At 39.2% G+C, this 18,502-nt stretch overlaps 1 protein-coding gene and 1 long non-coding RNA gene across 2 annotated transcripts in view; one reads left to right on the top strand and one right to left on the bottom strand.

Moving 5' to 3' along the window:
• NWD2 (NACHT and WD repeat domain containing 2) overlaps positions 1 to 18,502 on the top strand; it is a 173,834-nt gene that overhangs the window by 139,702 nt on the left and 15,630 nt on the right. Inside the window, exons 4-5 of the mRNA XM_045770554.2 lie at positions 9,787 to 9,990; positions 18,073 to 18,217. Coding sequence (XP_045626510.1) covers positions 9,787 to 9,990; positions 18,073 to 18,217 — 349 coding nt within the window. The remainder of the gene's footprint in view (positions 1 to 9,786; positions 9,991 to 18,072; positions 18,218 to 18,502) is intronic.
• On the bottom strand, positions 9,787 to 11,567 carry LOC148109594 (uncharacterized). The gene is made up of 2 exons (XR_015725529.1): positions 11,508 to 11,567; positions 9,787 to 9,969 (listed from the first exon to the last, which is right to left on the bottom strand). It is a non-coding gene; the product is annotated as an uncharacterized LOC148109594 (long non-coding RNA).

The following is an 18,502-nucleotide window of genomic DNA, read 5'->3' as shown; positions in this document are numbered from 1 at the left end:
TGCTTCGTTTTGTCCATTAGGCTTGTGTTAGCTCTAACGTAACATATTACCACACCGTATTAGTCAGGCTAAGATAACAAAATACCATAGAATGGGTGGCTTAAACCACAGAAATGTCTTTTCTCACAGTTCTGGAGTTTACAAGTCCGAGTCCAGGGTGCCAACGTGGTCGGAGTCCGTTGAGAGCGCTTCCTGGCCTGAAGACAGCTTCCTTCTGGCTGTGTCCCCATAAGGCAAAGAAAAGCCTTGCCTCTCTTCCTCTTCTTATAAGGGCACCCGTTCTCTTGGCTCCAAGCTCCACCCTGATGACCTCATTTAACCCTGGTCACCTCCTTAAAGACCCCATGTCAATCACGTGGGGGCGAGGGGCCTCCACATATGAATTCCGGGGACACAATTCAGTCCAAAGCAATGCTGGTCTTCTTTTGTAGTATAATTGAATTTCAATAACTCAGTTCCTTCAAACATGGCTATTAACACACGGACAATGACACAAATTGCTCCATTTTTTAAAACTTATTTTTACATGAGGGCTGTCAGCTGCCCCAAAGCACTGCCTATAATCCCCATAAAGGTTCACTCCAGACACCTGTTGCTGTAGCCCCAGCTAGCTAAGACAGCGCACCCAGCAGAGCTCATTCAAGCCTCTTTTTCTCGCCCCGTCCCCGAGAATGGAGGAATTTATCCATAAGGGACTCTGCATCTCCTCACCTTCTTACCACCTGTAAGCAACCAGCTACCCACTCTTTTCCTCCTGTCTTCTGTTTCTCTTTTTTTCAATCAAGAGATACTTATTCCCTTCTCTCTGTGTGCAGCCGCACTTCTCAGGATTGATTTCTATTCCGTGGGTGTATGTTGAGGGTACTGAGCATGTGTGTTTCTCTATGAACCACATTCGAGTAAAGTAGTAGGGCTTTACATATCGCCAAGTGCTTTACATCTCCCAGAGTGCTTTCACCTGTAGGACCTGCTTGACTCACAGCAAACCAGGGTAGATGTGCGGCCAGATGAATATACAAAGCCTAAAGTATTCTCTCCATGTACAGATGTGAAGGCTGAGACTCAGAGATGTGAAGCAAATCACTAAGATCATTCCTGACATTTGCCTTTCCCGACCTCAAAATGTTCTTGATTGACATGGAGATCATTTGTGTGCATGAATAGATCTTTTTTTTTTAAAGATTTTATTTATTTATTCGACAGAGATAGAGACAGCCAGCGAGAGAGGGAACACAAGCAGGGGGAGTGGGAGAGGAAGAAGCAGACTCATAATGGAGGAGCCTGATGTGGGGCTCGATCCCATAACGCCGGGATCACGCCCTGAGCCGAAGGCAGACGCTTAACCGCTGTGCCACCCAGGCGCCCGTGAATAGATCTTTTTTGTGTATATACCGTATTTCAGAAATTCGTTTTCGTGGTATGCGAAACACAGGCTCACTATGTACAAATGGTGGGAGATGGATGTATTTTTTTGCCCATAGACAGATGCCAGTAAGTGTCTAATCAGAACATACCTGTTAATTCCATCATGGGTATCTGGATAATTGCGTGCTCTAGGTGCTAAACACACCTGCTAACATCTATTCTTGTCAACCCTGCATGTAAGAGTCCATCTCTAAAGATTAAGAGATGAACAGTTTTCTAAAGATATTTATGTCTTTTGGTGCCCAAAGTTACGACCTTTCTTAAAGATTTTATCCAGACTGTCTTTAGCGTGGACAGTATTTAATTCTAACAGATAAGTAAGAAGTGTCACGATCTGCCTTCTGCAAGCTGGAGACCCAGCGGTGTCACTAACATAAGTCCCAGCAGAGGGCGGGAGACCAAGGACCCAGCTCAGACAGGCAGAGAGAGTATGTCTCTCCACCTCTACCTTTTTGTTCTATTCAGTCAGTCCGCTGATTCAAATGCTAATCTCATCCAGAAACACCTTTCGGAACACACCCAGAAATAACATTGGGTCAAATATCTGGCACCTCCTGAAGTTGACACATAAAATGAACCATCTCATTCCCTTCTCTGCATTTACTCTTGCTTCTTGTGACACAGGAAACCATGTTTGAATAAGTTGCAATTCACTTCTAAATAAAGTACCTTATATTATGTTTATATTTAAAAATGTAAAAGTCAGTTGTGAAGGTGCTTGTTGACTTTAAAAGAAATATTGAGAAAGTAGTCTTAAATGTGGGAAGCAGGCGCTGACCCTTTGGCTTTGTTCAGCTGGCCTCACTCTGCAACAGAGCTCTGTGAAGGCTGGCTCTGCACCCCAGGGGTACATCACAACCACTTTTGTCCCTCCACCCAATGATAAACCAGACAAAAAGAATGCCAAGGGCCATAACCCAGGGCCATAACATGGAACATGCTGTAGTCCTTGTGAACAGTGCCCCCTAGAGGTGTGCGGTGCAGGGACTGCATGGCCATCGATGGTGGCCCGGCCAAGGGCTCTGGCTAGAAGAGCCATCACAAGCAAATAAGCGACCTGCAGGCACTTTTCGAACGGAGCCTAGCACAAGAACTTGATGAAGTAGAAAGAATGAGGCTATTGAATTAAAAGTCCCATATTCAAGTGCGGGTGCTACCGTGTCTTCTTAGAGAAGTAGTCTTAGGCAAGCCAGCTGAGGTCTGTGAGATCGGGTTTTCTGCTGCGACTCTCCCTACTTCACAGAATCACGAGGGAAAGTGTATATATAAATGTGGGTTTTATTTTAGAAATAAAAGGGAAGCTTACAGACGGAAGGAACAGCCCCACCTGCCTTACGTCAGTGACTGAGTTAGGGGCCCGGGGAGTTTATGGAGTATTGCTTCAGCTTGTTATAATTGCACTGTGCAGGGCGAGCGCTCCTTTTCCTTCCGGCTGCTACCATGAGTTTGGGCTCCTAAATAGCAGCCCAAAGAGCACCTGTCCACCTGCCTACAGAGCATGGCATCCATAACCCCCCAAAGCCTGCCCTCACATGTCTTTCCTGGCATCCCACAACACAGCAAAAGCGAAGACACACGGAACTCACCAATGCCTTTAGCAGTATTTCAGTCCTTCTATTCTTTTAGCTACACTATAAACTGCATACCATTAGACTCAGTCCCCAAAGATTCTCCATGGCCAAGCCCAGGCAGAACCAACTGCCCATGAAGAGCAGAGGGGGATGGGAGAGGGAACCAGTGTTTGCACAGTAGAACAGAAAAATCAATTAGGAGGAAAGAAAATGTTATCTCTAAGCCTTTAAAAACAATGTATCTATATCAGCATATAAAGAAAGAAAGGGAGGTACAAAAAGGACAGACCATTTACATTTAAATTCCTGGTTGCAAAGTATTTAAAAATTCAGAAATGTTTTTTAATGGAGGTGAAATTCACATAACATAGAATTAACCATCTGGGGGCACCTGGGTGGCTCCATCCGTTAAGCATCTGAGTCTTGATTTTGGCTCAGGTCACCATTTTGGGATTGTGAGATGGAGCCCCAAGTCGGGCTCCACGCTAAGCTTGCAGTCTGCATAAGATTCTCTCCGTCTCCCTCTCCTTCTGCCCCTCCCCACCCGCATGCACATGCCCTCTCAAAAAAAATTTTTTTTAATGAATCATTTAATGTGAATAATTCAGTGGCATTTAGCACATTTACAGTGCCGTGCTACCACCACCTCTGTCTAGCTCCCAAGCATCTGAAAGTGTTTCTTATGCTAGAATTTTACATGCAGAAACTACAGGGAAAATAGAAGATTTTCTTAGGCTTTTCAACCGTTTGAACTTAACTCCCTGATTGTATTCGAGAACTCCATTGGATTGTTTCTACTTGCCTAACTAACATAACTTCAATGTTGAAGAATGGGTAATTTAAATGTGTTCACATTTGATTAGTGGGTGGGAGAGGTGATTATGGATCTCTGCAGACAGGAGGAATCCCATATATTTATGTTCATATGGATATTGACAGTGTGTTAAGCAAGTCAACACAAATTTGAAAATTGTTTCAGACATATGCATTTCCTCCATACTGGATCACGCAGACAGATTTGATCAGTGGTGTAGTTAATAAAAATGGACCTCAATGCAAAATTGAATATAGTCCCTCAACTTGCCAGCAAATTTCTCCTACAAACTGGCAAAGTTGGTTTAACTGAGCAAAAAATGACGTTCTTGAGCACTGGGGTCAGAAGGATGTGGAGCAATTGTTTCTCCTTCCCTGGTGGGAGTGAATATTCTATTGCCAGTGGACAGGGAAGGATGCCTTCTTGCTCAGTTTCTGTAGTCTCTCATGGATATTGCCCTAAGGCTCCAGAGCTAAGGAATCGTCTGATTAGGAAACCAAGGTGGACACCATCTTGCTACCTTGAACCTGACTGCTAGCCTCGTAGGCATGGTCCCGTATCTCTACCCTTACTCTGAGCCATCAACCATATGAGCTGGACTTTGCAACGAAGTTAACGGACTCTTTCTCTAAGTTGACTGTCTCTAGTCCTGGTAGATATAGGCGTGCTTTGTTACCTTGAAACTGTAACCGCACAGAAACCCATAAAGTCTTCCTGAAAAATGTGGTGGCAAACTCCTCTTTTGCTAGTTCTCTTTTCGCTATTTCTCAAACAGCAAGATAAGACTAAGACAGAATCTTGTCTTGGACTCCCAAAAAGTAACTGCTTCATGATTTATGAGCATTCCACCTAAAGGAAGAATCAATAGAAGGAAAAGACTTGGGGAGAACAATCCAATAAGAAACTTTAAGCCTGTAGCACATTATTGCTTTTCTGAAGTTCTATATTACCACTATATAAATAGTAGGTGCTCGATAGATATTTGTTATTTGAATTGGATGAGGATATTTTTTCTTCTTTAGTATCTCTACTCTAAAATACATTTTGCCTTACTATATCGATCACATAATTGTAGTATTTGGTGCCAGCAGTTCCACTCAAATAATTATTTTTGAGTAGCCTTTGATTTTTCTAATGATCTGCTATGTTCCCATTCAGCCCCTTCAATGCTTACTAACCATTAGTCATGAGAGCACATGTGCATTGCCCATAGCAGTGGTTCTCAAATTCTAGATTCCTTTGTAGTATCCTTTTAAAATGCCTATTCCTGGACTGCCAACCACAGTGTTCTTTAGGTCTGAGAAGTGATCCTGGAACCTACATTTTAAGAAGCTCCTGAGTGATTGAGGTGCAAGTAATCCATGGTGCACACTTTAGAAACAGCCCTAGATTTGATGCTGCCCTAGACACTGGAACCAGCCTTAGTTAGGGCAGAAACACAAAGAGCCAGCAGTTAGTTCTTTGCTAGGGCAGTGATGATGGTCCTGTACTAGGACACAGTCTTGTTTCACGAAGTCACTATTTTGTCCTTCTTCCTACCCATACCCCAAATCCAGCCAGTCTTGCCTGGACCTTGGTAGCTGGGTCCATGATACTCCCGGGCTTCGTTGGCTGCTGGATGGAGAGATGTCAGTTATTAAACCCATATTTAATGTTCTGGCTGTGTACCGGATCCTCCACCCATGGCCAAACTCCTGTAGCTACCGCTTCGCAGTCTTCTTATTCTCTACCTTGCCCATACAGGTTTTCTGGATGGCCCATCCCAGCACTAAAACCTCATTCCTCATGACTGAAGATGCTGACTATCCTTTATCCAGAACTAGCCAACAGGAATAGGATAATCCCCAGTGTGGCTAGCCTTAAAAATAGCATCTCCCTTTGTATCTCTGGAAGAATGAGAGGTCATATCTTCCCATTTACCCAAGTTGAACATGAGAGAATTTAGAAGAGGAACATTAAAAGTGAGAATAAAATGATGGTTGCCAGAGGGGAGGGAGAGGAGGGGATGGGTGAAAAGGGTGAAGGGGATTGAGAGGTACAAGCTACCAGGTATAAAATAAATAAGACAGAGGGATATAGTGTACAACACAGGGAACATAGTCAGTAATATTCTAACAACTTTGTATGGTGACAGATGGTAACCAGACTTACTGTGATGACCATTTTATAATGTATACAAATATTGAATCACTATGCTTTACAGCTGAAACTAATGCAACGTTGTATGTCAATTATTCCTTAACAAAATAGAAAGTGAGAAACAACCCAAAATAACATTGTTTTTGCTGCATACAGCCTGTTGTCAAGAATAGCCCACCAGAAATGCAGATTGAAAAGAAAGTGTTCTCATTTGGCCTTCAGGCTGATATAGCGAGTTGGAGTTAGAACACCCTTATTTCAAAAGAAATGTAGACCCTTGTTTACCATGCTGGAATAATGGAGACCAAAGCCGTGGCGTCCCTCCATTCAGGGCCTTTCCAAAGGGCCTTTATGCAGCAAAGAGGATAAGTAGGTTGTATCTCCCTCCTGCCTGGTCCCTGAGGCTAGTACTGAGCAGACCTGAGCTTGAAACGGTGAGTTCAGTTAGCTACAATCAGCTTGAATAAGCCAGTTAGACGAGATGGATTGTGTCCCAAAGAGATAGGGCCTGGCCCAACAAGGCATGTGTTTAGCCAGAGCTTATTCAAAGACTACAGGCTGAAATGAAGGTTGCAGACAAGACTAGCACCTTCCCAAATTGTTACTCCACCTGTCGAGAGCTGAAATAGTATCTCTGAATACAAGAAGAAGCTTCAGCCAAGAATAGAACAGTCTAGGAGCATCTGGGTGGTGCAGTCTGTTAAGAGTCTGACTCTTGGATTTGGCTCAGGTCGTGATCTCAGGGTCATGAGATGGATCCCCACATCAGGCTCTGTGCTCAGCACAAAGTCCGCTTGAGATTCCCTCTCCCTCCCCGCCACCCCTCCCGTTCATGCTCTCTCACTCTCCCTCCCTCCCTTTCTCTCTAAAATAAATAAATAAATCTTAAAAAAAAAAAAAAAGAATAGAACAGTCTAAAGATTTCTTCCCCATTTTGGTCCATTCATTTATTTAACAAACTTCTTTTAAAAAATATTTTCCATGTGCTAGGAATCAACATCTCAGGCCTCAACACTTACAGGGGCTTACCATCTCGCAATAGAGTTTGGGTTATGAATTTTGTTTGAACACAGATCCACCCAGGACTTTAATTCTCTCCCCTATCTGTATGAGGTGAAAAGACACTATGGATAGCGCAGTGATAGGCAGCAGAGGTAGTAAGAAGTACCCCCAGGGAAGCCAGACCACAATTCACATTCCAGTGGGTAAACAGGGCTTGAAGTTTATGGTACAGGTGCTAGTCAACAGGAGGAAAGGATGAAGGTGCCCACAGATTAAAGAGAAACCTGCCCAAGGACACCATAAAGCAGACAAACTTGTTTTGGATGGCATAGATTTGTCTTAGGGTTCCATTACGTCCTTTCCTTGTTTCCACTAGAGAAGACATTGAAGAGCAATTGAAATACCAGATGCTATATAAGGTAATATTTTTATTAGCTTAAACCAGTGGTTCAGGCACCTGGAGGACTTGCTAAAACACTGATTGCTCACCGCTACCCCCAGAGTTTCTGACTCAGTGGGTCTGGAATAGGACCTGAGAATTTGCAGGACTAATAAGTCCCCAGGTGTTGCTAATGCTGCTGGTCTGAGGACCACACTCTGAGAACCACAGGCTTAAGCAGACATTTAGAAGAAGTGTGAGAGTGTTGTCCCACAAAGCAGTATAGACAGGATCACTAGGTTTAAAATTTTTCAATGCCTGGTGTTTACTACAAAATAATAATGTGTACTACAAAAAAAAAGCTTTAATAAAAAAAAGCAATAAATTCAGGGGCACCTGACTGGCTCAGTCGGTAGAGCGTGCGACTCTTGATCTCAGGGTTGTGAGTTCAAGTCCCACACTGGGTGTAGAGCGCACTTAAAAAATAAATAAACTTAGAAAAATAAATAAATCCATAAAACAACCTAAGTAAATGTAAAGCCACCCAAAGATAGCCACTGATAATATTGCTGTGCATTCTTATAAAATTTTTCTCATGTATATGTTTGTATACAAATATACACAATCTTCTCTCTCGTGTATATATATATGTAATATATATAAAACATTGGAATTATCCCATACATATTGTTTTGTAACACACCTTTTCACTTAATAGTATATATTGTAAACTCCTTCTACAGCAATTGCACTACTAGGTATTTACCCAAAGGGATACATGCACCCCAATGTTTACAGCAGCATTATCAACAATAGCCAAGTTATGGAAAGAGCCCATATGTCCATTGACTAGATGAATGGATAAAGAAGATGTGGTATACACACACACACACACACACACACACACACACACACACGATGGAATATTACTCAGCCATTAAAAAAAGAATGAGGGGCGCCTGGGTGGCACAGCGGTTAAGCGTCTGCCTTCGGCTCAGGGCGTGATCCCGGCGTTATGGGATCGAGCCCCACATCAGGCTCCTCCGCTATGAGCCTGCTTCTTCCTCTCCTACTCCCCCTGCTTGTGTTCCCTCTCTCGCTGGCTGTCTCTATCTCTGTCGAATAAATAAATAAAATCTTTAAAAAAAAAAAAAGAATGAAATCTTGCCATTTGCAATGACAGGGATAGAGCTAGAAAGTATTATGCTAAGAGAAATAAGTCAGTCAGAGAAAGACAAATACCATATGATTTCACTCATAGGTGGAATTTAAGAAACAAAACAGATGAACATAGGGGAAAAAAGGGAAAAAGAGAGGCAAACCAGAAAACAGTCTCTTAACTATAGAGAACAAACTGCTGGAGGGAAGGCAGGTGGGGAGATGGTTAGATGGGTGATGGGGAAGGAGGAGGGCACTTGTGAGGAGACTGGGTGTTGTACGTAAGTGATGAATCACTGAATTCTACACCTGAAACTAATACTACACTGTATATTAACTAACTGGAATTTTAATAAAAACTTGAAAAAGAAAAAATCTTTCTATGTCAATATAGTTCTAGAACATGGTTTGTTACATTGAACAGAGGTACCATAGTATATTTAAATGTTCCCATTTGCAGGACACTTAGGTTGTTATGCCAATTCTTTCCTGTTAAAACAGTATCAGCATAAATATTCTGGTAAGTCTTTATGCACATCCTTACTTATTTTCTAAAGACAATTTCCCAGAAGAAAAATTGCCAAGTCCAAAGTTATAGAGATTTTTAAGGCCTTTAATACATTCTGCGAGAATATCCTTCAGTGAAATACTGGATCAATTTACACACCCATCAGCACTATGTGGGTATCTTCTCACACCTTCACATAACACGGAGCAGGTTTTTCTTTGCCAATTTAATAAGAAGAAAATGATATCTTATTTACATTTTGAAATGTTTTTAGTTACAGTGGGCTCCATAGTAGTGTTGCATTCAGTGATTTCCTACTTTTATTTGTAGCTACAAAAATCTGGGGCTTAGAATCGTATACTATTAACTCTTCATAAAGCAATTCTTTTGTTTGAGAGTTTACATGTGTGATATTTCATAGTGCCCAGCATGTCATTTTTCTTTGTCATGAACAAACAAAAAAAATCTCAGAGCAGAACAACTTTTGTTGTATTACGTAAACTTTGAGGAAATAAATTTGCTACAAAGTCTGTATATTGAATTTGTCTGATGTGATATGCAATCTCTGCTTTCATTATATGAATTTATTATAATTACAATATAATTGATCTACTTATTAAATAATGCATGGGAAAAAAGTATCCACTGTGATTAAAAGAGAAAAGTGATGGAACAATGTATCTTTTTTCTATTTAATGTTCAATAAATATTAAATTTAACTACATGATGTGAATACTAAAATGAACTTTCTTGGTGATACACTAACCTGAACTTTCTTGTGGATACACAGGGACTGTTAGGTGAAAAGTATGGGAACATTCGAATCCCCGGAGAAGTTGAAGCCTCGGAGTTTGAAATGATTTTGGATGCTGCCGTAGAGGCAAAGCTGGAGACCAAGCTTCTGGAAGAGTGGTACTGTCGCGACGAGAACTCAGTGCCAGCAGCTTATTACCTCAGACCTAAATCGGAAATGCTGAAAAGCAATAAAAATGCAGTGAGTGATCTTTCTCTCCAAAGTATGTGCGTGTCTATTACTTTCAACCGTCGGTCATCCGGGGGGGTCCCTCCACAGAAAAGACACAGCAGACAGAAAGTTAGTCTGCCCTGGACGCTACATTTCTTTTCAAAGATAAAATCCAAAGCGAAGAAACTTTCTAATTTTTTTCTTCCCTTTCTTTTTGGCCTCTCAAACTCTCCTCCTGGGATTATCTCCTTCTTCCTTTAGAAGTTGCATTAATGGAGTTCGATTAGTGATAAATTCTGTTTATCTGAAATTATTCTTATTTTTCTCATTTTGCCATAATGTGTCTATGATATTCTGAATGGTACATGTCATGCTTCCTATATCCGTGAATTCGTGTATCCTCTCTGTTCTAAAGTTTTATCTAAAGTTCTCAGCTATCATCTCATCAAATAATGTCTTTCCTCTATTCCCTCTGTTCTTTCTTTTTTGTACTATAATTGGGTTTTCACTAGACAATCTCAGTCTATCCTCCATTTCTCTTGATTCTCTTTCACATTATCAATTTCCTTAGCTCTCCATGCTGCTGTCCAGAAGACTATTTTAGGTCTTTTCCAAATCAGTATTTTTTTCTTCAGCTGTGTCCACTCTGTTCATGCATTATGCTTTCAAGTTTAACAGTTATGTTTTTGATTTGTGAAAGGTTTTTTTGGGGGGGGGGCTTTCTAAAATCTGCCTGGCTATTTTTAAAGTCTCCCATTTTTAAATTCAATTTTTTTCCTTTAATATTTCATACATAGTGTATGTTCTTGTATCTTATGTAGAATCTTAGAGTGAGGTTGATTCATGCGTTTGTATGGTGGAAATAGTATCAGTGTCTCCTCTCCAACTTGGTTCCTAAATGTATCTACCATGTATCCCCTGAAACAGAATAAAGGAGGAAGAGAAAATGGATGGGCCTTTTCCTTGCATAGGATTTCTAGAGGGATTAGAAAGAAGGCATAGATATCCATCCCTCTTCTAAAGAGAACATCCTCGATACATTCAGTGCCAAAGCATCTCTGAGAGGAGGACAGCTCTGACTTGGCGACAGTTCATTTAAGAACCTTGTGTATTTGTCATTCTGATATTTAACATACAACATTTTCTGCATGCAATATGAAATCATGTCAGGATCCTTAATTTTTCTTCTTCCCCCTCTATGCACTATTCAAAGTACTTATCTGCAAGAATCTTGTTTCTGTGGATAGGAATCTTAGGGCAAATCCAAGCCATTCCTCAATTAGATATGCCAGGAGTAAATGTATTGCTGGTAAGTGTAGATAACAAAACACCCAATACCTCAAGAACCCAGGTTTAGACAGCGGTTTGGGAGCACTTGCTCATGTGTTACTGTTTAATTGGCTTGAGTTGTTCCTTTGTCATTCTAAGATCCTCTAGGGACATTTAAGTTATTCTCTAAGCCCCATCTGATATTTCTAAATAAATTATTGTTAAATAAATGAAAGTATGAATAAAATTATCACCAAGACTCTATAAATGTTACTTACTTGGTTGGCAGTCCTCCCATCTGATTTCCTAGAGAATCAGAAACAAATGAAGAGACACCTAAAGACAATCAAATGGAAACATACAAACATATCTCCTTTAATTTTCTGTTCTCTTTAGAGGATACTGAAGACATCATTTTGTTATGACATTTGTATCAAAACCCAGAGGGACTTGCTACTTAACCTGCTAGCAGTGCACCATGCCCTCGAGTTCTCCTGAGGACTTGCCCACTCCAAACTTGCAAGCCTCCGACCTGGGCTCAGGGCAGATTTTGTTAAAGCCATGCACACGCCACACTGCCCCCTGGTCCACAGCTGCCACCACACCATGCCCAGCCATGTGCCCCCAGCCACCATCTCACACCAAGCCCAGGCATATCTAACCATTATCACACACCCCACCCAGGCTCCCATCCCTGGCCACCCCAGCATGCAGTCGCCAGCCACCTTAGCACTTTGGAGATCTGGCATAGGATTAGGGACCCAACACAAATTTTGCTAACACCGCCACCCCATCCCAAGTTCCCCAGCAGTCTTGCCCCCTAGAGTTGGCCTGCCTGGGTCCTGCTAACACCACCGATAGCAAGCACAGCCTGCAACAGGCAAAGAATCAGTGCTAATGACTGCATTGAAGGGAAAAGTGACTCCAACACAACAGCAGGGAATAAGCAACATACATAGGATACTCTCCTGAAATGCCAGATTCTGGTAAACATAGGACACCACACTGCAGGGCAATCTACGACCTCTTCTTCATAAAGTCACTACTTTTAAGAGCAGAAGACATAGCTGATTTTCTTAACACAGAGAAACATAACACAAAGAGGCAGACAAAAGGAGGAGACAGAGAAATTTACCCCAAGTGAAAGAACAGGACAATGCCACAGCCTTATTTCTAAGTGAAACAGATCTAAGTTATATGCCTGATAGAGAATTTAAAGCAATGATCATAAGGATATTCACTGGACTTGAGAAAAGAGTGAAAGACATGAGTGAAACTTGTAACACAGAGGTAAGGAATAACATAGCAGATAGCATAAAGGGCTCAATAAATGAAATGAGAAACACACTTGATGGAATGAACAGCAGGATGGAAGAAGCAGGGGAATGAATTACTGACCTAGAAGACAGACTAATGGAAAGGAATCAAGCTGGACAAAAGGAAAAAAAAGAATTACGCAAAATGAGAATAGACTTAGGGAACTCAGTGACTCCATCAAACCTAATTATCATTCATATTATAGGAGTTCTAGAAGAAGAGAGAGAAAGGGGATCAGAAAATTTATTTGAAGAACTAGTAGATAAAAATTTCCCTAATCTGGAGAAAGAAACAGATATCTACATCCAGGAGGCTCAGAGAACTCCCATCAAAGTCAACAAAAGCAGACCCACACCAAGGAATATTGTAATTAAGTTGGCAAAATCTAGTGATAAAGAAAAAAAATTTAAAGCAGCAAGACAACAGAAGTCAGTTACTTACAAGGGAAAACCCATAAGGCTAGCACGAGGTTTTTCAACAGAAACTTTGCAAGCCAGAAGAAAGTGGCATGATAAATTCAAAGTGCTGAATGGGAAAGATCTGCTGCCATGAATACTCTTTCGAGCATGGCTATCATTCAGAATAGAAGGAGGGATAAAGAGTTTCCCAGACAAACACAAACTAAAGGAGTTCCTGACCATTAAACCAGCCCTGCAAGAAATATTAAAGGGGGCTCTTTCAGTGGAAAGGAGAGAACAAAAGTGACAATATAAAGGTAGGAAAAACAAAAACAGTAAAAGTGAATATTTCTGTAAAAAAATTCAGTCAAGGGATTCACAAAAAAAGGATATAAAACATAATAACATATATCTAAAATGTGGGGAGAACTGGAGAAAAGAATGGGTTCAAACTTAAATGACCATCAATTTCATACAGACTGCTATTTGCAGATGTGGTTATATACAAACCTAAGGCAACCACAAATTAAAAACCACTAATTAATATGCAAAGAATAAAGAGAAAGGAATCCAAATATATCACTAAAGAAAATCAGCAAAACATGAAAAAAAGACAAGAAAGGATCAGAGAAAATCTCCAGAAACAACCACAAAATACATAATAAAATGGTAATAAATACATATCTATCAATAATAGACTAAATGCTCCAATCAAAAGACAGCGGGTGACAGAATGAATGAAAAAACAAGACCCATCTGTATGCTGCCTACAAGAGACTCATTTTAGATCTAAAGACACCTTTAGCTTGAAAGAGAGGGGACAGAGAAACACCTATCATGCAAATATACATTAAAAAAAAAAAAGCCAGAGTAGCAAAACCTATATTGGACAAAATAGACTTTAAAACAAAGACCGTAACAAAAGAAAAAGAAGGTCACTGTGTAATAATAAAGAGGACACTCCAATAAGAAGATATAACAATTTAAAACTTATGCACCCAACACAGGAGCACCCAAATTCATAAAACTGTTCATAACAAGAAAGAAAGAGCAAATAGATAATAAAACAAGAATAATAGGGAACTTTAACACCTCACTTACATCAATGGACAGATTATCTAAACAGAAAATCAACAAGGAAACAATGGCTTTGAATGACACACTGGAACAGATGGATTTAAAAGATATATTGAGAACACTCCATCCTAAAACAGCAGAACACACATGCTTTCCAAGTGCACATGGAACATTCTCCAGAAGAGATCACATATTAGCCCACAAAACAAACCTCAAAAAATACAAGAATGTAAAAGTCATATCATGCAACTTTTCTGACCACAATGCTATGAAACTTGAAGTCAACCACAAGAAAAAATCTGAAGGACTTTTATACTTTAAATACATGAAGTAAAATAGCATGCCACTAAATAATGAATGGGTCAACCAGCAGATAAAAGAAGAAATTAAAAAGTACATAAGAGGGAAGTTTATAACAATACAATCTACTTCAAGAAGCAAGAAAAATCTCAAATAAACAACCTAAACTGACACCTACAAGAGCTAGAAAAAGAACAACAAACAAAACCTAAAACCAACAGAATGAAAGAAATAATAGATTAGAGCAGAAATGATATAGAAAATAAAACAAACAAACAAAACACCACATACACACACACAATAGAACAGATCATGAACCAGGAAATGGTCCTTTGAAAAAAATCAATAAAATTGATAAACCTCTAGCCAGACTTACCAAGAAAAAAAAGAGAAAGAACTAAAATAAATAAAATCACAAATGAGAGAGGAGAAATAACAACTGACACCACAGAAATACAAACATTTGTAAAAGAGCATTATGAAAAACTATATGTCAACAAATCAGACAACCTAGAAGAAATGGATAAATTCCTAGAAACATATAAACTACCTAAACTGAAACAGGAAGAAATAGAAAATTTGAAGAGACTGATAACCAGCAAAGAAATAGAATCAAAAAGGAGAAGGAGGAGGAAAGAAAGAAAGAAAGAAAGAAAGAAAGAAAGAAAGAAAGAAAGAAAGAAAGAAAAAAGAAAGAAAGAAAGAAAGAAAGAAAGAAAGAAAGAAAGAAAGAAAGAAAGAATCAGTAATCAAAAATCCCCCAAAAAACAAAAGTCCAGGGCCAGATGGCTTCACAGGAGAATTCTACCAAACATTTATAGAAGAGTTAATACCTGTTGTTCTCAAACAATTCTAAAAAATAGAAATAGAAAGAAAACTTCCAAACTCATTCTATAAGGCCAGCATTATCTTGATACCAAAACCAGAAAAGGACACCACTAAAAGAGAGAACTACAGGCCAATATCCCTAATGAACATAGATACAAAAATCCTCAATAAAATATTAGCAAACTGCATTCAATAATACATTAAAAAAATCATTCACTCCATCAAGTGGAATTTATTCCTGGGTTGCAAGGGTGGTTCAACATTCACAAATCAATCAACATGATACTGCACATTAATGAAAGAAAGCATAAGAATCATATGATCACTTCAATAGACACACAAAAAAAGCATTTGACAAAGCACAACATCCATTCATGATAAAAACACTCAACAAAGTAGGTTTAGAGGGAACATACCTCAACATAATAAAGGCCATATATGAAAAACCCATAGCTAATATCACCCTCTATGGGGAAATATGGAGAGGTGTTTCTCCTAAGATTAGGAACAAGACAAGGATATCCACTCTCACCACTTTTATTCAACATAGTACTGAAAGTCCTAGTCACAGCAATCAGACAAGAAAAAGAAATAAAAGGCAAATCAGTAAGATAGAAGTAAAACTTTCACTATTTGCAGAGGACATGCTACTATACATAGAAAACCCAAAAGACTCAACCAAAGAACTGCTAGAACTGATACACAAATTCAGTAAAGTCACAGGATACAAATCAATGTACAGAAATCTGTTGCATTTCTATATAAAGCAATAATGAAGCAGCAGAAAGAGAAATTAAGAAAACAATCCCATTTACAATTACACCAAAAATAATAAAATACCTAGGAATAAACCTAGCCAAAGAGGTGAAAGAACTATACTCTGAAAACTATGAAGCACTGATGAAAGAAATTGAAGAACACACAAAGAAATGGAAAGAAATTCCATGCTCATGGGTCAAGAAATATTGTTAAAATGTCTATGCTACCCAAACCAATTTATACATTTAATGCAATCCCTATCAAAATATCAACAGCATTTTACACAGACCTAGAAAACACAATTCAAAAATTCATATGAAACCACAAAGACCCTGAATAGCTAAAGCAACCCTAAAAAAGAAAATCAAAGCTGAATGCATCACAATTCTGGACTTCAAGTTATATTACAAAGCTGTAGTGATCAAACAGTATGGTACTGGCACAAAAATAGACCCATAGATCAATGGAACAGAATAGAAAACACAGATATAAACACACAATTATATGGTCAATCGATCTTCAACAAAGCAGAAAAGAGTATCCAGTGGGAAAAGGACAGTCTCTTCAACAAATGGTGTTGGGAAAACTGGACAGCAACATACAAAAGAAAGAAACTGAACTACTTTCTTACACCATACGCAAAAATAAATTCAAAATTGATTAAAGACCTAAATGTGAGACCTGAAACTATGAACTCTGAGAAGAAAATATAGGCAGTAGCCTCTTTGACATCAGTCATAGCAACTCTTTTCTAGGTATGTCTCCTGAGGCAAGGGAAACAAAAGGAAAAATAAACTACTGGGACTATATCAAAATAAAAATCTTCTGCACAGGGAAGAAAGCAATTAACAAAATTAAAAGGCAACCTATGGAATGGGAGAAGATATTTGCAAATGACTTATCCAATAAAGGACTGATACCCAAAATACATAAAAACTTATAAAATTCGACACTCAAAAAACAAATAATCCAATTTAAAAATGGGCAGAAGACACGAACAGATATTCCTCCACAGAAGACACACAGATGGCCAACAGATCCATGAAAAGATGCTCAGCATCACTCATCATCAGGGAAATGCAAATCAAAACTACAAGGAGACATTGCCTCACACCTGTCAGAATGGCTAAAATCAACAAAACAAGAAACAACAGGTGTTGGCAAGGATATGGAGAAGGGGGAACCCTCTTGTACTGTTGGTGGGAATGCAAAGTGGGGCAGCCACTCTGGAAAACAGTATAGAGGTTCCTTAAAAAGTTGAAAATAGAACTACTCTACTATCTAGCAATCACACTACTGGGTGTTTACCCCAAAAATACAGAACACTAATTCAAAGAGATTCTTGCATCCCTAGGTCTATAGCAGCATTATTTACATACCCAAGATATGGAAGCAACCCAACTGTCCATCGACTGATAAATGGATAAAGAAGCCGTGGTATATATGTACATACATACACATAATGGAATATTATTCAGCCATTAAAAATAATGAAATCTTGCCATTTGCAATGACTTGGATGGAGCTAGAGAGTATTATGCCAAGTGAAATAAGTCAGAGAAAGACAAATTCCATTTTATTTCAATCACGTGTGGAATTTAGGAAACAAACCAAATGAACAAAGGGAAAAAGAGAGAGAGGGAGGGAAGGAGAGAAACCAAGAAACAGACTCTTAACTATAGAGAACAAACCGATGGTCACCAGAGGGGGTGGGGGGAAGGGTGAAATAGGGGATGGGGATTAAGGAGTGTACTTGTTGTGATGAGCACCAGGTGTTGTACAGGTGTTGAATCATTATATTGTACACCTGAATATTATTGTATAATAATATTCAATATATACAATATATTATATATTGTACACCTAATATAACTACCTAGGATGAAAATAAAAATGTAAAAAAAAAGGGGGGGGAATACATAGTACAATAAGAAAGCCCAACAAACAAATTCTGTGTAGCTTGGGCAAATTGACATATAACATGGAGATGATTTCTAACTTTCAGCGTTGTTGGGGGCATTAAATGAGGTATGACCTGTTAAGCACCTATCATAGTATTGGCACATAGTAGACCTTCAAATAATAGTGCTTTTCTTGTGCTTAAATATTGATTTTTTTCCTTTGATGATTTTAAGACTAATATCTCACTTTTACATTTTCATAGATGCAGCCTTCTGCCAAAGCTGACAATGAGAAGACCTGGCAAGAGATATCGGATGAGATCAAGAAGATATTTAAGGCTGCTGTGAAACTGTTACATGAAAAGGGGAAAATGAAATATAGCCAAGCTAAGAGGTACCTGTTCTCAGGTAATTTTTACACATCCTCAGTAAACTAAGGAACAGAGCAGTAATAGATGCATTCACTGCTTCCCTCTTGTGCGTCTACAAATTTCATGTCATTTACTGCCTGATGAAATTTAATTTTTCTAAATGTTTCCTTCTCCTCGAGAGGCGAGTGTTCTTTTCGTTTAACCAATAGATAAGGCTTTACTTAATTTGAGGACTTCTCCAGAAACTGCGATTTTAAAAGAAATCAGAGGAGGTTTGCACGTATTAGACCAGACTCTGCCAATGTGCTCAGTTCATTCATTC

The sequence above is a fragment of the Ursus americanus genome, chromosome 8 (genome assembly GCF_024610735.1).
Source record: "Ursus americanus isolate L20-20 chromosome 8, mUrsAme1.1.p, whole genome shotgun sequence".
Taxonomy (NCBI): domain Eukaryota; kingdom Metazoa; phylum Chordata; class Mammalia; order Carnivora; family Ursidae; genus Ursus; species Ursus americanus.
This window is presented reverse-complemented; position numbering and strand designations above follow the sequence as displayed.